Source organism: Psammomys obesus, unplaced genomic scaffold (assembly GCF_907164565.1).
Source record: "Psammomys obesus unplaced genomic scaffold, mPsaObe1.curated_primary_1811, whole genome shotgun sequence".
Lineage (NCBI taxonomy): Eukaryota > Metazoa > Chordata > Mammalia > Rodentia > Muridae > Psammomys > Psammomys obesus.
Window position 1 is genome coordinate 23,101,754 of NW_026596069.1, and position 22,483 is coordinate 23,124,236.

Consider the following 22,483-nt stretch of genomic DNA (forward strand, 5'->3'; position numbering starts at 1 on the left):
GTAGATATGGGCAGAGCCAGCGAGCAAGTCGAAGCAACAAAGCCAAAGCCACTCAGCCTCTGGTCTAGAAGCCCAGATACTTGCACATCAAATTATCCGTGCCAACTAATATTCACTTCCAATTTACTCTCTGATGCTGTGTCTTGGGGCTCATCCAGCTAAGTTCCCTGATGCTCAAGTGGCTTTTCCTGTGACTAACCTTCCATAAACACTCTTTCCTTCTGGGAAGCTTTACTCTATAATAAAGGCCAGGAGACCAGCAGTTACAATGCCTGACTCTCTTGCAGCTAGGGTGAGAAATACTTTTTTTTTGTTCTCCTTATTGGATGCTGTGTACAAAGAGAGTAACCCTGGAGAAAAGGTGGTGCTTCTGTTATTTCTGCTACCAAGAGCGGTTGAGAAGCTCTAGCTCACTAGCTTTGGATGTTTGTTCTGTAGGTGTAGACCTTTGCAAGAGCAGTATGGTAGCTACCTGTTGGAAGTGGGGGCTAGCCCTGGTGGCTGATCAGAAGCTAGCATCCTGATCCCACAGGTAAGGCTCCCTAGATGGCTTGGAGAGCATTCTTATTCTGTTGGGTGTTCTTAATTATTCTCTGGTTAGATCCCATGTAACCACACACACACACATGTATGCACACTCTTTGAAGGTGTGTGTGTGTGGTGTGTGTACAAGCACATGAAGAACAGAGGACAACTTCAAGTGTAGTCCTTAGGAACTCGATCCACCTCTTTGGGACAGGGTCCTTCACTGGCCTGGCTAACCAACCAGGGAACTTCGGGGAGACATCCAGTGTCTCCCACCTCCTCAGAGCTGGAATTACAAGTGAGTTACCACACCCAGCCTTTTTCACCTGAGTCCCAGGGATCGCATTCAGGTCTTCAGGCTTGCAAGGCAAGTGCTTTAGCAGCAGAACCATAACCCCAGCTGGACAGGGTGCCGAGCTTTGTGGTGAGCTGTCACTGACACACATGACCCGTGCTCTTGGGGTGAGGAACTTGGGCACCCTGTTCTGGTAGCAAGGTGAGTGGAAGCTGGGCGTGATGTGAGGTGATGTGAGACCCTCAGCACAGTCCTTGGTAGACGTTCCAACTACCTGGATGACAAAGCTCTCAAGGTCACAGGGATGCCTCCTGCAGGCACAAGTGACACTCTGTACCACTCCCGACCTACTGTGTGCTTGTTTCTAGCTGTAGGCCCGTGTCCTTGTGACTGTTCCCAGCACTGAACAGAAAACTTGGCCCCAGCCTGGCATTTGGACTTCACTTGTCCCCTGAGTCTCACTATGCAGCCCAGCCTGGCCCTAAACCTACAATTTTCCTGCCTTAGCCTCGAGTTCTGCTGGCACCAAGCTGCCCACCGGGGGTCTTGCCTATGTTAGATAATACATTTTGAGGTATGTGTGGGATCCTCTGCAAATACCACCTTTCTGTCAAAGCCCAGTAATAGCCACTATTCAAACCAGAAATCCAGCTTCAGAAAGGCCGTAGATGCTACCTCTCATTTGATTGGCAGCCTCTCTTCACAGCCTTAGTATCTGACTGCCAAGTGGTAGGTAGTGCTCCAGGCCAAGTGCTCCAGGGCGAGTGGCAGAGGGAGCACCGAGGAAGGAACTACTCACAGGAAGTGTGAGATGGCCACAGGCCAGGTGGGCCCAGTGGCCTGTATCCTAGCGGATGACTGTTTTAGGGGCTCTGAAGGTGTCAGTGAACCTGGACAGCTGCAGGTTGCAACAGCCCACAGTGAGGCTTGTCTGCCCCAGTCTATCCTGAGGTAGACAGGCTGGATTTGGAGGTAGTGAAAAGTCTTGAGGACATGACGGGAAGATGGTGGTAAGCCATTCTGTGTGAGGCTGGCTGAGGACAGGAAGTGGCTGCTTTGGTTTCCTGGCCTGCTGTAACATGCTCCTACAGTCTGGGTAGCTCTGACCACGGCAAGCCGGAAGCCTAAGACTGAAAATCAGCAGGCTGGGCTCATGGTAACAGAGTGCTTTGTTACGCTGCCTCTACAACCTTCCCTGCCCCTCTCAAGCCTGACAGACGCTTCACTCCGACCTCTGCCGTCTCTTGTCTCCTTCTACAGACACAATCACATTAGATTAGGACCCAACCTTGTTTCCCACAAACCTCGCCTTACCTCATATGCATCTGTAGAGCACCCGCCTGTTGTAGATCAGACACATAAGCTAAGGTCACAGGAGGTCACAGTGTCTCTCTGGGGGACATAGCCCTGGCCACAGTAGTGCCGCTCCTTTGTGGCCTTGCTAAACTCTGACCCTGTCTGTTCCCCAGGCAGAGTGCTCGGCTCTCCCTGCCCCAGTGCCAATCCAGCCTCCCCAGAGTCAGCCTTACCCTTGCCCGAGGGGGCTTCACAGGCACCTCCTTCCCCTCTTGTGGAGGCTCTGTTTCTGGTCTTTCTGTTGCCCCTGCTTCTCAGGCAGTCTCAGCCAGAGCTCTGGTTTTACACCCGGCTCTGCCACACAGCATCTGGGTAGCCTGGTGCACACTTTCAAATCCTTGGGCCTCAGCTCCCTCCTCTGGCATCTCTACCAGACGCCTGGTTTGTGTTGATGCCCGAGGGAGGCCTGGAGGGCTGCTCTTGGCTTCTGCTCACTCAGCTGCCTGGGCAGCCCCTGGAATGGCCATCTGCCTCTGAACCCTCCAGGATGCAGAAGGGCCACCCTCTACCCCAGCAGGTGTCAGACAGATGAAGCCTTCACTGTCTTCCGAGCTACCGTGAGCCCTGACAACTTGACGCCACCTTCTCTCGAGGGACTGTATGACAACCCTTGGGGCTGCCCCCCCCCCGCCACCTGAGAGACCACTGTTCTCGCACTGAGGGCAGATAGCCAGAGAGCATTGGGAGGCACAGCAGCAGGCACAGGGCTCACAGCCCTGCCAACCACCCCTTCTGACAGGAGGAGAAGAAATGAAACCCAATGTGGACACCGAAAGCACACCTGCCGGTCTAACTGCACCAGCTATAGACTCGCGGTGCTGGGTTTGCTGGGTACGTTACTATAGATCAAGGTGCTCACTGAACAGGGTGTGGCTTCTTCCGGGGCTGCAGACTCTGCATTACAGCCAGGCCACAGGGCTGAGCTGCAGGATCGATGGACAGCTCTGGGCCTCAGCACTTGCATTTCTGATCATGCACCCAAAGTAAGGCCACTGGGTGCACTTGTTTTCGGCTTTCTGGCTACAGGGAGCTGTGTGTACTCGGCTGTGCAGAGGGGAAGACAGGAGGGCCAGCTGAAGGAGCCCACCCAAAAGACAATGTCCACAGTGACGTGATTCACAAAGAAGCCTGGCCATGCCTGCCTGCCAGGAGGAAGTGAAGAGGGAAAGGGGAGGGAAGGGGGAAGAGAGAAGGAGAGAGAGGGAGAGAAGAAGGGAGGGGAGAGAGTGAGCACTAAAAAGGACCCTGAAAAGATGAACACCTACAACTTGGTTATTTAGGCCTAAGTGCCCAGTGTGTGTTGTAGACACTGGGCCACAGAGCTCTTTATAATTATTCTACCTTGACTTGTGAAGGACAGGCCTCCAAGGGGCTGACCTTGGCTTTCAGCTTACAGCACCCGCTTGTGATGCTGCGAAGAGCAGGCCCCTGGGCACGAAGCGGCAAAGGGAGGGAGCCACTCGCCTCAATAATGATCCTGGAGAAGCTCTGGGTGCTTAGAGCGAGCAGGTTGCTGGTGGAGTTCTGGCCACTTCTGAGCATCCTCTCAGCAGCTCCCGACAAGGGGAGGCAGGCTGCCCGCTCTGCTAATGTCTTCTAGCCCCGTGAGCTCAGTTCTGCTTCTACTGCACCTGCCCTCGGCCAGGAGCGCTCTTTAGTCCAGCAGGACAGCGGGGAGCAGATGTTGTGAACAGTCAGGTAATTAAGCAGGGGGTGGCTGGAGACTGACTCTGTCTAACCAGCAGCAGATGGGCATTTCAGCTGTTCCAAGCACTTAATCCTCTTTCTGAGGACAACAGCGAATAGTAAGGAAACCATGGGGATGGGCCGAAGGCCTGAGCAACCCAGGGTCTGCCTTTGGTGCTGTTTCTACCCCGTGGATTCCAAACACAGGCACCTTGAAGGAAGAAGCAGTGTGCCGTTATCACTGACACGTGGGGCTGGCATGCTACGGGTCACCGTGCCTTGGGGACACTGTCGACATCTGATGGACAGCAGATGCTTCACACCTTGGACAGTCGTCCATCAGGTGAGCCCTAAGCCACCAATAAATTCCTGATGAAAACGAGCAATGATAATGAAGCTGTATCTACAGGCAGGGGCAGGGTCCAGCCACCATGCAGGGCAGGTCGAATGAACCTTTCTCCTGAGCTCTCTTCTTCCCATTGTTCAGCATTTGAGAGCGTCCTGGAAAACTGAATTCTAAGATACATTTCTACAATTTAGGGGTGACAGGGTGCTGTGTGGGCTTGCCAGAGGACTTGGAATCGGCTACTAGGTGGAAGAAGACAACTACCAGAGGCCCATCCAACAGGTGTTGTTGAGATGTGGGTCTCTATAGACATCAAGAATGTCTGTCGGTTTTCTTTCTCACGACAGAGCAGTATGAGAAAAAAGAAAAAGGACCCACAGACCCATTCACACAGGCACAGAGGGTTAATTTTGTTGACTGTTCTTTCTCACATTCTCTTCGTAATTGCCTCCCACACCCATACAGGGAGGGGGGAAAAACAAGGTAACAATGAAAACCACTACCAATTCGAGCTGCCAGGTGCTAATGATAAAGAACCGCTATGAAACTTAATTATACACCAGGCAGTGCAGAGCACAGGAAACCTGTCCTCTGTGGCTGTGCGTTAGCTAATATCCTCCAAGACCCTGCACGCAGCCAGGCAGCTTGATGTGCTTTCTCCCAGGGTCTGTGGCCACTTTCTATGACGCGCTTCCAAGGTCTGTGGCCTCCTAGACACCTGCAGGCTGAGCCACAGGTGCGGTTACATCCTGGCCTCCATACCTGGCCCAGAGCTTTCAAGTTCAACAGCTAGCCTTGGCCTTTTCATGATGGATGAGGGTGGGAATGACCTGCTGGGTCAACAATTAAAAAATACAGATGTAGCAAGAGTGCAAGGCCACCTTAAACAGAGGCACCTCGCCTGTAGACCCCTCCAGTGGATGCTGGCCATGGCTCTTTGAGATTTCACTAAGAACAACGGCATCGAGAGCGCACAGCCTGGATGGGTAATACTAAATGACCAGCCCCTAGGTACTCATCCAAGAAGAAAAGGAAACATCTGGTCACACAAAGCCACGTGCAGGAATGCTGACAGCAGCAGTTTTCATGATAGCCTCACAGCAGAGACAACTGGAGAATAGATAAATTGTGTTTATCCAACACTGTTCAGCAATCAAATACAAGCCTGTGGCTGAATCTCAGTACCGCCAAGTTCTGTGAAATGTGGATCAAAGAAAGTCTCTAGCCTATAATATCATTTACACAAGCCTCCAGGGTAGGTAAACAGCTAAGTGCAGGTCCGGAGGTCAGAGCAGCGGTGGCCTTAGTGATGGGGAGCTAGAGAAAGGGACCAGATCCACGTTGATGTCAAAGGATGGTGACAGAACCATGAGGCTGCATGCTTAAAATGGCTGTAATGGAGCTTGAAATTCCATGGCACGCCCCCAAACACCAGGCTGGACAAAAGGCCCAGGGTCTCAGGCTTGGGTTCTCCACCAAGGTGCTTCAGCCAGAACTGTGGCCTGACGAGACAAAGCTGAGGCTACAGGATCTACAGGCCAAGTGGTCACAGGAAGTGCTGGGGCCAGCTGGCAGCAGAGCCCAGCCCCACAGAGCTGACATTCCCTGATGGTGGCTGCAGAGTGAGGGAGCTTTCCATTCCTCCTCCTGTGCCTCAGGCTCCTGCGGAGGGCCCCTCAGCAGCCTGCCAGTCACTCCAGCTCAGTAACTCCAACTCTTACTGGCCCTCTCGGGAGTCACCAGCCTATTACAGATGCAGGGTCGCCGCTCTATGGTCTCACCCCACTTCCTGCACACACCCTTGCCTTCTCACATGGGAGCCCGCCTCTCCGACCTGCCTTGTCGACTCCAGGATGACATCTCTACCCAGCAGCCAGCCCAGCGCGCAGTAGGGTAGCTACTAAATTTGCTGAATGAGCCAATTCTAGATTTGCTCTCCATCATACAAAAGTCAGGCGAAAATAAGGAGCCCCGCACTCCAGTTCCTACACGGCCACTGCAAATCCCCTGTAACCCATAGGCTCCTTTGAGCTGGAGAGGCTGGCCTGAAGCTGTTTGTCACACGTACGGTCAATAATTTAAGTGAGAACACAAAGGAATGGGTGTCCTGTCTTTCATCAAAAGTACCAATGCCTCGGGCCAGAATGCAAGGAGAGACGCTTCTGGCCTGAACTAGGAAATGCAGCGAAGGAGCAATGCAGCCTGTAAAGCCTGCACAGCCCAGTGTGAGCACCTGAGAAAATGGCCCACTTGAGAACACAGGGGAGGAGGCCCAGAACTTCGCAGCTCACGAAGAGATAATCTCTGGGGACAAACGGGATCTGACACCTGCCAGGCTTGTCAAAGGGAGGTCAGTGTCGTCACCAGACTCAGCATCTCCATAGGAGGATCCCTGCCGGACCCACCGTCAGCCACAAGCAGCACACTTTCATACGGTCTCAGACCTCTAGTTCCCGTTAACCTTCTGCTCAAAGCCTGGTCCTCACACCCTGCTCAGGTCCCACTGCATAGGTACAGGCTATTTAGGAACGGCCGGCCAAAGTCAGTGAGCTGGGGGCTCGGCACCCCACCTCCTGGTACCCCACTTCCTGTCGACAGCCAAAGGTCTCACTGGGATTCGGAGCCACAGTTTCCTGCCCAAGTTAGTTAACAGCGTGGACATTCATAGATGAAGCAGGACCCACCCCAAAACTACACGTTCTCATGTGAATGGCGGCTTCTCAGCAGCTCCTTAACACAAGGGCTTTTGCCGCTTACTGGGCAATTTAAGTGCTGGAGTCTGGGGAAGATGAATGACTCTTGATTTTGTTTCCTGCAGGGTGGACAGGTCATGGAATGTGGTGAACTGACCCCACCCCCACCAAAAAAAAAAAAAATCCAAACACAACAATCCGTATATGCAACCATGGTTCGAAGGATAAGTATAGGAAGTGAGGGCAAGGGTCATTTGAAATTAAATGGGAAAGTCACCTATCTCATGGGTAATGTGCCTCAGCAGGACTCTGGACCACGGGTGCTGAAAGGAATCGGCAAAGGCCCCAGTGCTCCTGTGTGTCTCGGCTCCAAGTGCAGATTTGGTACCCGTTGAGTACCTGGAGTTGCTCTGCCTGGTGGCTCAGTGCTGAGGGTGGGGCCTCTGAGACAGAGGTGGGGTGACCCGGAGGAGGTGCATGGCAGCCTCGCCCTGCGGTCCCACGTGATACAGAAGGCATAGAGGGGCTGAGCACGTGGGCAGACATTCTCTCTGCTGGATGGTGTGTGACAGGTCAGCACAGCAGGCTTTCCTGCTCCCCAGCAGTTAGGACAGATCCCCGAGGAAGCCTCTGTCAAAGCCTCTCACAATAGGGAAGGTGAACAGGCAGGAGGCATAATCCCAATTCCAGAGGGGGAAGCCAGGAAGAGCCGTGAAACACTCAGCAGGGAAAGCGCTCGCATGCAACACCTCTGTTCTACTTTTTCTTTCCCGTGGCAGCTCTGCGGTGCCAGCTGTTGGTTTGGAGTGCACACAACAGTCACTGAGGTGATCCACACACAGCTAAACTTGAACTTGGTGCTCCCAGGGAAAGGTCAGGTCCTTCCCTAGTGGAGCCTCGTGAGGTGCACACTCAGAAGTGAGGGGATCTAAAACTGAGCGGGTAGTCTTCATGTCCCCTGGACCTGCCTTCTTGGCCTCTCTAACAGTGGCATTCCCAGGACAGCTAGCCAGAATCCTGTAACCCTCACTAGAGAACTCAGTGAAATGTGCCAGCTATCCACTGAGTTACCCGGGGCCATTTCGGGAGGCTTTGGGCACTAACAAACCAGCCATCGAGCCAGCCTCGGCCACTACTTACCATGTATGAAGGGAAGGTCAGAACTCGCTTATGCTTGCCACAAGGCCACTGGGGGTCATCCAGGAGATTTGGGTCATAGTCCATAAAGTCTCCCAGGTCGCTTCCTGAACATCAAAGCAAAATGATAATTAGGGGCCCTGGACTCTTGAGGCTGAGGCTGCTGGGAAGATGCTAGGACAGTTATTAAGGCGAAGGTGGCGTCACAACCATTACCTCAGAATCACCTCAAAGTCTGACTTTCAGGGGTCATCTCTGCATGGCAGTGAGGTGTGTCCACACACTTACAAGAAGATTGGCAGGTTCTGACCATTCTGACTTTTTTCTGTGTTAGCAAATTATGGTTTTGTTTCCCTGACTTGGAAGAACACAGAACCTGTTGGAACTCGTGTAGGTCACTAACACAGGCCTACAGTGGCCTGTTCTCTAAGCTTGCAGAGAAAATCGCTAAACCGAATTGTATCACTCAGGGCCACGACCTGGGTAAATGCCAGATGGCCCACTGTGTGTGAACCACATTCCAACCATGGTAGCCACCAGTGAACACAGACACAGGGCAGCTTTGGCAGATGGTGGGGGCATTAGGACAGGGATGGGCTGAGTTAGGGAGCATTAACTTCACTTGGAATTTAGAGTGTGTGTGTGTGTGTGTGTGTGTGTGTGTGTGTGTGTGTGTGAGAGAGAGAGAGAGAGAGAGAGAGCGAGCGAGCACCTAAGTGGCCTGAGATCATGTTCCCCCACCCAACCTCACCTGAAGACCCTGTCCTCTAACTGACACAACCGGAGACCCCATCTGCACTGGAGGCTGAGGCAGCCCCTCCCACGGGCCACAGGGCCCTCTGAGCCACCATTACCTGCATCAAGGCTCCCCTGGGTGCTGCCAGCCCGGCCCATGGAGAGGCTGCGGTGGCTCAGGCTCCGGAACTGGGAGAAGGAAGAGGTGGAGTCTATGGTGTTTCTCCGGGTTCCAAAGGCATTTGTGGGTAGAAGAAACTGCGTGTAAGACACCGTCTGAAGGGGAGGAAGAAAAACAGAGCGGTGATTATGCCCAGGGGAGGCTCGGTTTGCATTCTGGACGTGCCTTGTCGCTACTCTAAGATCAGGTTTGCTTTCTTTAAAAAACACCCAGTTCTTGAATGTAATGGGATTTGAAGAATGCAACTTGTTTGGTCTTCACTTGTGCCAGATTTGTGCTGCTTCTACAGCCAACCCTCACCTGAACAGACTCTAGGCTGTGCAAGGTTTAACTGATCCCATTTGGTTTAACTATTCCTGGTAGGTGGCAAAATGCCCACGTGCCAGGCAACAAGGCACTGCCTCAGAACGTGCTAGAACGTGGAGTCACGCATGAGGTACATGACGCTCGGCAGCTTATATTCCAAAGGCAGGGTGCGAGCGTACTTCTCTTCACCTGCCCCGGGAAGCACCTGGTGCGCTCCCCACACAGCCTGAACTAGGAATCGTGACCGACGCCCTGGGAGGCCAGGGGAACTCCCCTCTAGGCATGCTAGTTTGGGACAGTTTCCCTACAGGCTTTTGGAGGTTTTATGGAGACTACTTATACCCAGTACTGGAAGGTCCAGTTCACAGATACACAAACCATCCTGGAGTGTGTGAGTATCACACAAACAGCCGTAGGCAGAGAAACGCACATACTTCGGGGGCTCCTGCCATGTTCCTATTGTTATTGGCTCAGTGGCTTCTGTCTGTCTGCACACTGGTGCGATGGCACAATGCACCGAGAATCTGCGCCAACCTTATCCTGGCCTCGTGAGTAAGTCTGGCTCGCTGCCTTCGCACGCTGGGCCGAGCACTATCTGTAGAGTCTCGGACACTGGAGACCTTACCTTCCCGTCAGCACCCAGCTCCACTCCTTCCTTACCTTCCCGTCAGCACCCAGCTCCACTCCTTCGAGGCCAATGATCTCCTTCAGGCTCATGGCCCCAGCTGACTGTCTCCCTCCATCCAACTTCAGGTCCCTGGGAAGGGGAAGCCAAGAGAAAATGCTCTTGTGTGTTTCCCAAAGAATGACACTTACTGCGTGAGACACAAGGCACAGTCACACGGATGAAATGACATGGTGTGTGTGTGTGTGTGTGTGTGTGATCATTCGCCTCTCCTCAGGAGCTTGTCGAAGCCAAACAAACAGAACCGTAAGGCAGGGTTTGGAAGCCCTTGGTTACCCATATCCCCAGCATGGCCTCTGTGTCTTCAGACACAGCCAGGGTCCTTTCCTGAGTGCTGGGGACAGTGGGTCTCGTGGGAGCTAGTGCCGGCTTCTTTTTGAGGTTTCTCAGATCACCTCTCCTCGTCACTCTTCATCAGGTAGGACAAATCAGTATCTTTGGCAGCTGCCAGGTGCTTGCTGGTAATGAAAGGATCAATGCCACGGTAGTGGGCCAGCCACCTCGGCAGTGTGTCTCTCACCAACAATGAGCGTTCCAGCGGCTCGCCACAATTTCTAACAATTTCTAAAGCCTTTCACCAGCAGGGCTTGGGTTCTTTAAAATAGTGCTGTGGGCAAATATTACCACTGACCCATTTCACAGGGGAGGAAGTTGAGGCTTGTCAAGGCCACCAAGATGGTAGGTTGCGGAGAACGGTTTTGTATTTAATGCTCTTCCTAACTCGTGGATGCACCCTGGAGACGCATATGGGCAGCCTGCGATTCGGGCAGCGCTGCTCACTGTGTCAATCAAAGGGCGAGTCACCCAGTGCCATTCTGACCACCTGCTACAGCCTGGCTCCTATGTCCAGGCACCCTGTATTAGTGAGTGTGGGATGGAACGGGGCCTCCAGGCCTTTCTGTGACACCCCAGGTTCTGTACTGCAGCCGTGTTTGGATCCTGCCTTCCAGCTCCTGCCTCTGGTACACGATGCTTGCTAGTGAAGACCATTTTAGACCTGGGTAGAGACTCAGAACCTCAGCAAGAGAAAGTGATATGGGAGGGTCAAAGGTCATCTAGAAAAAGAGAGAGAAAGGGCTGGGAGTGATGAGTGGGGAGAGGAAGGAAGGTGTGCCACTTTCAACCCAGGAAGAGCTGGCATGTCCGGCAGAGCTGGGCACTGCTCTGAGCTATGGGCCAGCCGAGGATGCAGTCTGCTTCCGAACAGTCGTCAAAATCAGCACACCCAGGAGCACTAGATTTTTGAAGCCGTTTTTCTTGACAGGACATGGTTCACAAAGCTCAAAATGATATCAAAGTCACGTAGGACAAAAGCAAACAAGTCTCAGAACGTTCAGTTTATGGGCACCTCCTCCTCCCCTCCATAAGCCAACACTTCCTGAAGACACTGCATACATAACTCCCAACATCGTACCTGCCTCCCGGGTTCGGAGCAAGACCCAGACCTGTACCAAGGAGGTACAGTTCATCCAGTGAGAGCCTCGAGAATGTTCTAAACAAGGGAACCGCTTTAACATGTATCTAGGTCCTTCTCCGACGTGCTCTCTGATGGAGGCCACTTTCCTTGAGGGCTGGGCTGTCTAGGATTATACATGTGGTTTTCCAAGGATGCTCTGCTGACTTTGAGCCTGCTGCTGGGAAGACCCAACATGGTAGAGAGATAGAGAAAGCAGGGCCCACAGAGGCCACTGACTTCCTGGGAACTAGCCAATCCCAGAGAAATGTCACCCCACTGATCTGCCTGTTATACAACCTACCCACAGGGATTCTCAAAAGATTGAGCAACCAAAGCTGGAGGCCGGCACACCGTGGCACTAATTGGGGTGCAACATGCGAACCTGGTAAAGACTTGAAGGCTGGCGTGATAGAAAGGGAGAGATCATCTTCTGTGGGCAAGACCTAGGGGAATGACGACTACCAAAGCCAGCCTGTGTTCACGGGGCCTGGATGAGGAGTTTCACTCCATGCTCCATTTGCACGATATCTGACAGGTATAGAGGCATTTTCTGAGTGCTCCAGCTGTCTCATGGGGCCACGTGATTCCCATCAAACTGCCTTTGGCTGTCACTCAGACTTACTAGTCCTCACTCCAGGCAGTTAAGTATGTACAGCACAACTGACAGAACCATGTCTGGCCATGTCTCTCCTCAGAGCCCTTCCCGGGGTTTCCACAGGGAAATGAAGCTATAACAAAAACATGCACTTCATACAGAATCCCTCCCATGGGTTGAGCCACAAACCCTGTGTAGAGAACCAGAGATTCATGGATCCAGGAAGTTGTCCAAGGCCCCAGGGACACTTGGGCCCATAAGAGACAGAGGTTAGGTTAGGTTCCACCTTGCCTCCCCATAGGGATCCACCTATACCAATTCATGTGACTTGCTAGTATCAGCATTTCCATCCTGGCTTTCTGTGTCAGTATACCGTCTAATGGAATATTCACTGTGCCATGGCCAGGGCCAAGCCGAGTGAGTACTATATAAGGAAGACCCTTCAGCTGTGCCTTGGGTAACTATGTTCAGGATGGTCCCGTGTCATCCATCAGAACTCCACCCCCAGGCTGGACTTTCTCCACCTGTATGTACCACAGAGTGGTCACTGGTTGCATGTGACAACTGAGCACCTGTAGCATGAGCTGGCTAAGAAAGCTAACTTCATTGGGAACCTCCGTGACCAAACCATACCGGCCACACACAATGCATTTAATAATGTGGAGCTCATAAACTGTAATTAATAAAAATAAAATCATTTTAAAAATGTGGCTCTGGTCTCGCCGTTTTCTTCCCCAAAGCAGTATGGCCATTTGCTCTCTGCAGCCTCGGATGTTCACCTGTTAGGCCACAGCTCACCGTGGAAACTATACTAGGTATCCAAGGGGCAGGGGGAGCAGTGAGCGCAGTGGGGTGACCCTCAGAGGGAGATAAATGATACCCATGGGGTCCCCCTGCTTGACACACTATCAGTACCCTCTGACCAAGCGTCAGAATTCACAGCTTGCATGTGCGCAGGTCACAGGGCTTGGGTAATGGGCGTTGGCAGTGCCAGAGCTCACCAGTGAGCAATGACCGGTGTGTGGCCCCCAGGTCCTAGGAACCACAGGGTCCCCTAGGCCCTAACGCCATGACCTTTTACTACAGTTCCTCATGTTGTGGCGAGCGCCAACCACAGACATGGCCCACTGCTGCCTCATAACTGTACTTTGCTACTGTTATGGACTGTCATGAAAGTGTCTGACATGGAGGATGTATTTTATGTGGCCCACAGTTCGAGAGCCGCAGCCCTGCACCTTTCTTCATATAGTACTGGTGCCTGGAAAGGAAGGGTATGGAGAAATGTGAGTTTCTCAACAGCCTTGTGTGGGGGTGGCAAGAGGGAGGAGGGAATATGGAAAGAACTGAATCTTTGCAAGTGTGGCTGTTACACTTGTATCTGTCTTCGCTAACGTGGGACCCAAGATGGCAGCCACTCTAGACCATAGGAGACTTGTAATGGTTGGGATACACGTTTCCAAGCATTCTCTCATGCTATCACTGCAACTGGACTTGGTTCTTGGAAGGAATGAGTTAAGAACACATACATATACACATATGTGCCTGGATAGTCCTATCACAGGAAACAAAGCCTATGACATTTCTGATGAACACTGAACTTTAAAAAAAAAAAAAAAAAGATCTGATTTTCTGTAACTCCAGCTAGCCTTGAACTCAGTAGGTAGCAGAGGACAATCTTGAACTTCTGGTCCTTCTGTTTCCACCTCATAAGTGCTGGGGTTAAGGGCATGTACCCAGCATGCCTAGTTTCTGTGATACTATGGATCGCACCCAGGCTCTTTGTGTATATTAGGTGAGTATTCTAACAACTTAGTTATATCCTCAGCCCAAGGACCTGTTTCCTTTTCTGAATTTATGGGTAGCTATAGAGTCGGGATCTGAAAACACAAGGACACTGACCATCTTCTCTGGGTTGGGTTTTTCCTGCTAAGTGCTCCGATAAATGTCACTGAAACCTGATATTAGCATGAACTGCAGGAAATTGCCCTTTTGGAGCCATACTTGACGGACATAATAGCAGTAATTTCACAAAGGCTCCCTAATATTACAGATAACTGCCTTGGCATTATTTCTGAGTACAGAAAAAGCAATGGAACCCTGGCGCTGACGGCTGCTGTCTCAGAAGCCGGAAAGGCCGGAGGTACCTGCAGAAAGGAACTAGAAGTTGGTTGCACAGATGCACCAAAAAAAGGATCTTTAAAAATAATTAAGCAGAAGTTCCAGGGAAGTGAGGGTACAGTCTCAATAGTTTCTAAGATCACTGTTCTAAAATCTTACAGCACGGTTATGAAGAATATTCATGGAGTCACATGCCGGCCTTAAATTCCAAGTATTTGAGACGATATGGAGCAATCAATGGCTGAAGCTGTTACAAGCAGATTCAAGCTGGGCTTTTTTTTTTTTTTTTTTGAAAAGCCTAGAGAATCTTCTTTTAATCCCAGATATATATATATTTAGGGTTCAAATATGAATTTACTTAGACTCCACCTATTTTAAAAAAATCAAAGAGGCAGAAAGCATGGTGGCTTATGCCTTTAATCCCAGCACTTGGAGGCAGAGGTAGTTTGGTCTCTGAGCTGCAGGCCATCGCAGCCTGTATAGGAGCCCCTGTCTTAAAGAAGGCCGGGGGTGGGGTGGGGTGGGAGTTTGGGCGCTGCTTGTTGTATTCCAGAATTACACATACTAGGCTTGAATGTGGTACTTCGGCCCAGGGACAACAATTGTTTAAATTGTAGAACATCTTACTTTCCCAGGAGCCAGAGCTAATGCATGGGTGAAGCACCTTGGGCAACTTCAGGTTCTAATTTGACATGGCAGCTTAAGAGTGACTTCCCAGCTCATCCCAATTTCAGTCTCCGAAGATAAAACAGTTTGCAAATGCAGGGCAAAGAGCAGCATTTGAACCAATCAGCAGGGGGAGATGGGTGGGGCTGGAGAGGGGACAGGGAAGGGGCTGAGGCAAGAAGAGAGCAGATTACAATGGGAATATGAAAGCATGTTTGGGGGAGACAGCCCCAGAACAGTTACATCCCCAAGAAAACAAGCTGGCTCATCAGGGGGCTGCAGTATCCCTCACAGTGCTGGGCCACAGTGCTGTGAGCCTACAGCAGCGAGCCCGGGGAACCCTGTCCTAGCCTCAGCAGCTACAGCGTAAGCAAACATCATGGTCACTGCTGTTGAGTCCTCTTGTCAGCCTCGATTGTCTCGGTCTCAAAGGTTATCTACTGCCCATTAACCATTGCATGGCCAACTCCCAAGTCCATCTTCTCTAAAAGGCTCAGCTCGTAGACTAGGGTCAGATGGAAGGGGAGAAGGACCTCCCCTATCACTGGACTGGGGGAGGGGCATAGGAAAAGACGACAGAGGGTGAGATTGGGAGGGGACGAGGGAGAGGGCTACAGCTGGGATACAAAGTGGGTAAACTGTAATAAACAAATAAATTAATTAGTTTTTATTTAAAAAAAAAAGAAAAAAGGCTCAGCTGGTTATCATTAATGCACAGAATTGATCTTGGTGGGGAAACAGGACTCTCTGTCAGCTAAAAGTTCAGGGTCCTTTCCCTGGGAGGCAAAAATCAATGAACCAGTATTTGCTCTAAAAAGTATAATTGAGAGCCATTGTGTAAAGGCGCTTGCTACGCAAACCAGGTCAGTGTGACCCCCAGAACACACGGTAGGAAAGGTAGGACAGAGTCGCCTCCACAGCGACCCTCTGACCTCCACACATGTACACCCCATATCATACACACACCCACACAGGGTAATCATTTTAAAATATATACAATCGCATACTTACACCAGGGAAGTAGATGGGGAAATGCATGGGCTCCAATTAGCTACTTCCCAAGGCTTTCTGCCCCTCAGATGGGCTGTCCTGACCTCTAACTGTGGTGACGTGCCTGAAGTCCAGGCTCACAGAGCCTGTGGGGAGCACCGCCCGGCACTTGCTCTTTAAGAGACAACAATGGCTCCAACACTTGGATGTGTGAATAATTTAAGAGCTAATTAAATATTAACAGGGCTTCTAGACCCTTCAAAAAGAACAGAGACTGGGAGAAAGCAGAGCTCTGAAAACTGGATTAGGAGAGGAAATAGCACTTGTGAACGAGTCTTAATTAGGAGATTGCACACCACGGGAACCCCAGGCTGGACATGCGGTTAAGCCGTCCCATTTGTAGCCTGCTATAGTTACAGTCTAGAATGTCCCCCAAAGGCCACGTGCTAGGGGCTGGCCCCCCACTGAGGGGTGCCAGAGCCCCTTCTGTCAGGAAGTGGGCTCCAGAAGGGGATATTGAGAACACATCCCTTTTTTTTTTTTTTTTTTTTTGCCAGCCATGAGGTCCATGCCTCAGCTCCAGCACGTGGGTGACCTTCACTCACCACGTGTGAGCGAAACATGGACTGGAAATGTCCGTGTGGACACATGTATTTTTATGTAGAAACCATAGGACAACTTTGGTGTGTTGTTCCCTGGGAACTGTCCACCTGTGTCTCACAGGCCTGGAGCTTTCCTGGTAAGCTAGGCTCACTGGTGAGGGAGCCCCAGGGCCCCGCCTGTCCCTCCCTCCCCAGCAACAGCTACAAATATGTACAAGGCTCCCGGCTTCTTCACGCGAGTGCCAGGATCCAACTCCGGTCTTCATGCTCGCATGAACTAGCCCCCAGTCCCAGGCTGAAACTTCTAAAACCATAAATGAAAACAACCTTTCTCCTTTCGTAAGTTCACTGCTTCTGGTATTCGTCACAGTGATGGAGCTCACACTGCTCCTTCAAGCGCAGTGGACATCCTGGATGTTTCACTTGCTTGCACGGAGGCAGAGTGACACCACCAAAGTTCAAAGTCAACAAACAAGGCCACAGCTGGCGGGGGGGGGGGGGGGGGGGGGAAATCAAAGGCAGCTTTTAGCTGAGAAGTCTTGGCTCCTCAGACTCAGCACTTCATGGCTAAGCCCTCCCCAGAAGGGCGACCCGCAGACAATGACCGGGCCTTAGCTTACACCAAAACCTTTGTCGAAAGGCAGCTCTTATAAACAGCCAGATAATGACATGGCTCGCCAGTGAGATCATTCCAGAATTAGCCGCTGTGTGGGAATATGCTCGGTGCGAGGAAAGAAACACAGTTTGTGAATGTGTAATTTTCCACAACGAAAAGGGATGTCTCTGGGGCGAGTGGGCGGGGAGGAAGGGAACAGGCCCCAGACCAGGCAGGGTGCACTTCGGCTTGAAAGCTCTCTAAGAATAGAATTTGTTCTGTGTCACAAAATAATCAGTGATCAGGAAGTGGGCCCAAGCAGATGACCTCATCTGACTGCCTCATGCCAAAAGCCAAACACCACGTGGAAGCTGCTGACCACTCAGGAACACACCCCTAAAGACACCTTGCACTCGCCTGTGTTTGCAGAAAGTGACCCCAGTGGCTACCAATTAAGGACTGTCATACAAATGGGTCTGCACCTATCCAGTGTAGCACAGGGTTCTGGTTTTACCAGAATCACCTAGCTCCTTTGATTTCACAAGACCTCCAAATAGCAGATTAGCAGTGGGTCATCCTTACTGCCTTCCATTCAGATACTGAGACAGAATCACCTGCCAATGTCTGGATTTCAGAAACCCTTGTGCAGAAGTGCCGAAGCTGGGGTATGCCCTTACCATACCGCCTACAGTCTCAGGTACTGGTGTACTGTGCTCCGACTGGCAGTCTGGAGCTGGAGTGTATCTTTCTAACGGATGCAGTGTTAGAAGTGGAGGTCAGCCACCTTACACCCATTTAGCCTCTCGTGTGAGTGAGCCAGCCCCAAGCACAAGCCAGAGCTCTGGCCTCGTCTAAGCAAAAGGCCAGAGGGTGTGAGAGGAGACAGACATTGGAGGAACTGAGTCTCTCTCTCTCGGTTTCCTGGCTTGGGACTGACCTTAGCGAATAGTTAAAGGTCAAATTTGCATTATTCTAACATCCTATCACCTCGTCTTTGCCTTCTCTGGACCCTGAGCCTTTCTCCTAGGCCATGCTAGTTTGGACCCTGTCTTCCATTTTTATTTCTAACTCCACACATCCTTTGCAGCACCAGATGCCTCACTCCTGGTCCTATGCTTGGGGCACCAAAGCTTAAGGGGTGCAGATTAGGGGCTGGAGGGTGAGAGGACTCTCAGGTACAGGCACAGGGGTCCCTGGGGAGGAGTGCAGGAAGGTGCTCTCCAGTCTTTCTATGCCGAGTCTCCAAATCTAACCACAGATCCACTAGAAGGGAAGGCAATGACAAATGTGGATAATGGCCTTGGAAACTGCTCGCTGAAGGATGAGCTGCTGGTTTACCCTTGGGAATGGTGCTCACAGCAATGAGGAAGTTTGATGTTAAAGTTAGAGGGGCAAGGATGGGCTATTACTGTGCTCCACCAGCACGCTGTGGAGGGCAAGGTCCGGAAAACAAACAAACAAAAATTAAACCCACTTCTGTGTGTCCTGTAGGAGTGAAAGCAATAGAAGGAAAAAGAAAGATTGGAAGAAAATGGACCAAAATGTTCACACCAGCTTTGTTGAGGAAGTTTGGCTTACTAATTTTGACTTTATGCATTTTCTAAACTTGCTTTAACACACATGTACCACTGAGAAGAAAAAAAAAATCAATAAAAAAATATCTGAAGCTGAGACCACAAGTGGTGGCTGACTCACTGAGAGCCAGGCGGAACCTACCTGTGACTGGACAGGAAATGACCTGCCGCTGATGTATTCGGGTGTCACCATGGCCTGGCAGGGGCTCCACGCCATCTCACTATTTCCCTGATGTGGACATTATGGCCACTGATAAAGATAAGTACACTGCAATCAATGGGACCTGCCTGGCGGCCAGCTCCTTTCCAACCCCTTGCCTGGCCTCAGGCGCCCACTGACATGGGTTGTCAAGATGGCTAAGGACTGGGATGTGCCTGAGGGGGTGTAATGCAGGAGTGGGCTCCTTGTTCTCATCGTCTTTGGAGCCCTTTTGTGGCTAATCTCTTTAGGGACTTGAGCTCCATGTAAACTCGTATTGCCAGAACAGGAAGGAACTGGGAGGTGAACGGGTGACAACCAACTTGATGTCTCTGTGGCCCTGCGAGCTCTCAGAGCCTCGTTTGAGCTGAAGACGCTGCCTCTGTTGAGCTCACTGGCATTGCTGGAATTAGCCACCACATCAAACATCCTTTACAAGTGACGGCAGGGCCACTGGAGAAGGAGCAGCGGCTTCATGTTAGAGGGGCTTCCGTGTCCTCGGAAGTCCACTGCGCATCTACGCTGCTGGGTGAGGCGTGACCCACCCTTGGTAGCCTCACACCCGGGTAATTTGGAAAGAATGGGCATAGCCCACAGCCGTCTTCAATCCGAGCAGGCCAATACGACCTTCCTAATGCATGTACTTAGCCAGAGCTGTCGTGTTGGCCTCTACAGGGCTGAGAAGGAAGGAAGGACCGGAGGGCATGACTGAGATGGGTGATGGAAAGAGGGCCAGGGCAGGGACTTCACCTCACCCCAGGATGAAGTGGTCCCTCTCCACAGCGCTGACCCTGGGAAACTGCTTTCTTCTAACTATGCTGGGTTCCACCCAAAAGGCCCTTGCTTTAGTCGGGAGCAGGGTACAACCAAAGGGAAAGCATGTTGATCTGCAAGATGGGACCATGGCACCGTTTAACCCTTGATCTATTTGGAGACGTTCAGACAGCCAACTCTGATGAAAGCCAGGGGACACCAGTGGGGCCTAGGCAGAGGTAGGAGAAGCTGAGAGATCTCAGCACCAGGCCTGAGTGCACAGCATGGGTCATTCACTGTACTAGCGAGGCCAAAGTCTGCCCAGGCTGTAGGGATGGTGAACCATCTGGCTAGGGGGCGAAAAGGAGGGACCTAGCTGGGGTTCACCACATGCAGCTGGATGTAGTTTGGGGCCCTATGCCTCTTTAGGCTTAGCAAGTTTCTTGTTGCTCTGATAAAGAAATTTAGAAAGGGCAGAGTCCCATGGGCCGAGTCAGATAACCTTGTCAGTCCCTTAAAGGCCTGTCTCATGGCCATCTCCTCCATTTCTCTGGAGATGTCCCCAAAGACAAAGTGTAAGGTCAAAGGCTCCACAGAACACCTGCTCTCACCAGAGCCCACTGCCTGCCTGCGTTTGGTCAGACAGTGCTCATCAGTAACCCCCCAAAGCTTAGAAATGCAGCCCTGAAAAACAAGTCAGCTTTCACTGTGTTTCACGCAGACCACTGCAGCTACTTTGAGAACCAAGACATGGTCTATTCCCACGAGTTAAAGTACGTTAAAACACACATTACGGGCACTGCCACAGGCCTCAGCGAAGACACCAGGTAGTCCGCACAAGCCGTGGTGAGCTATAAGGGGGCTGGGGAAGAGGCCTGGAGAAGCTGTTTGGAGAGGCTGAGATCATCGAGGGACAGAGCAGTGTTCCTGATGAACATCACCTACGCAAGGAAAGCCGGACAAGGAACCTACAGGTGCCTGGCTGGCTCTGAGATGCCATGAGAGACGGCGCTGGAGAGGAGAACCCTTGCCTATGTGCAGATGCTCAGGACCACGGAAGAGGGTAAGCAGGGACCTAGCATTCAGTGAGAAAAGCAATGCCATGACTTAAATATGAAACCTTCCCTGACAGAAGGTTCATGTTGTGGGTTGCCATTTTGAGTGGCTCTGTAAACTCTGGCGGTAAGACTGAGATGGAGGGGTGTTGGGGGTGGTCATATTATGTTCCTGGCGCCAGACAGGGAGGCAAGAGTACAGGGCCTCTCAAGATCCGTCAGAGGAACCACAGGTTTGAGCTGGGATGAACGGCCAGCATCAGGGCTAAGGGAAGGACTGAGTGAGCACGGTAGGGTTCCTGACCTCACCTCTAACCCAAGGCTGTGGACCAACAGGCAGCACTACCTGCGGCTGAGCTCAGGGCCCAGGGAACACAGCTCCCTGAGCTCAGAATCCTCCTTGGGTGACAGCAATTGTTCTAAAGGCAACATACCTGCAGGATGGAGACTTGGGGGTCACTGTTGTCTTGGGGCCCCCTTCTGGGGATGATTCAGCCTTTGCTGAATCATGGTGGCAAAGACCACAGGCTTCAGATCCCCAGAGGGGCGGAGGCTCTGCCAGGGCTCGGTGCTCGTGTGGGGCCTGATGGAGGAAATGAGTCACACCTGGCCAAGCCTAGGGCCCCCATGGGAACTGCAGTGGTGTTTCTGTGGGAGAGGCTGGGGGTGTGGCATGTGTCCACCCTAGCTGCGCTGCCTCCCACTGGGCTATTCCTGGCACCTATGCTGCTTTTGTCTCTTCCTGGAGAGTCTGGGAGGTCTTCAATGCCTCCACAACCCTGTCCGTGAAAGGGATTCTGGTATTTTCAGCTCAGGCCCCCGAGTGTCTACTGCTGCCCTGTCCTACTCTGTCCTACAGAGCCACCGTAGGGCATGGCACACGGGTGTCCTGCTGCAGGCAAGACAACGAGTTTCTAATGTAAAGGTCCATAAAAAAGGAGCTATCAAAAATAATGACGGATGATTTTTCTGAAATGTCATATCCAGGCGACTGTGTACGTCAGACTATATTTTAGGAGCAGTTAAGAAAGCTTTGTGGAGAGCAAAGAGATGGCTTAACAGTTAGAGACGTGTCCCTGTCCTAACCATGTCAGGCTCATTTCCGAATTCTCCTACCAGGGAGGGATACCTGCTCAGAAGCAGGATCTCAGCTTGGACATGGCACTATTGAACTCTCCATGTAGTGGCTGCTAACCACGCCATGGCCGGCTTATCCTCAGACATCCTTGGAGGTCCACAGTCTCCAACATTTCTACGTCCCTGAGGACTCGTGCGTCCAGCCTGGTGCTCTGGCACATTCTCCTTTACCCATCTGAATTCTCTCACTTCCTTCTGGCCTGCACCTGCCCTCAGCCTTGGGCAACTGTTTAGGACTCAGCTGTTTATTGGCTGTTTTGTTTGATGGTAAGTTTTCGTCTAGTCTTCAGGAGAAGAGAGACATTTTCCTGGTCGTCATGCTCGCTGCCTTGAACAGTGCCCATACTCTCTAGACTGCAAGAACAGGAATGAATTCTGTTGTGCAGTAGTAGGTCTTGAAAGTCAACATGGGATGACAGAGATGGGAAAGAGCCTGGAGACGTGGGTGAGGCCACAGACTTTATGCCGCAAAGGATTTTGATGAAGATTCAGGGGCAGTGTTCTCTATCAGGGCTTCACACAAACTGGGGCCTACAAAGGACTGAATGCAAAAACAGTGAAAAATGAAAGGAGAGACCTTTTCTGAGACTGATCCATCGGCCTTCCTCGACTGCTAACAGGTACCAAAGGAAGTGTTCATATCAGGTGAAAAGCTAAGCCAAAGCTTTGGGGCGACACCAGGCAGTGAGGCAGGGAGCCAAGAGGACAGGAGGTGGAGTGAGGAGAAGCCAGAGAACACCCAGGAAGGTAAGGCTTCCTATCTGAGAGATGCTTGACCTGCAGAGGACGTTCAAGTCC

The 22,483-nt window shown here is 51.6% G+C and overlaps 1 protein-coding gene across 1 annotated transcript in view; it reads right to left on the bottom strand.

Annotated features, from left to right (window-relative positions):
* The window catches only part of Cables1 (Cdk5 and Abl enzyme substrate 1), a 177,772-nt gene that overhangs the window by 7,447 nt on the left and 147,842 nt on the right, over positions 1-22,483 (bottom strand). Inside the window, exons 8-10 of the mRNA XM_055625726.1 lie at positions 9,921-10,017; positions 8,893-9,049; positions 8,042-8,145 (exon numbers count right to left, since the gene is read on the bottom strand). Coding sequence (XP_055481701.1) covers positions 8,042-8,145; positions 8,893-9,049; positions 9,921-10,017 — 358 coding nt within the window. The remainder of the gene's footprint in view (positions 1-8,041; positions 8,146-8,892; positions 9,050-9,920; positions 10,018-22,483) is intronic.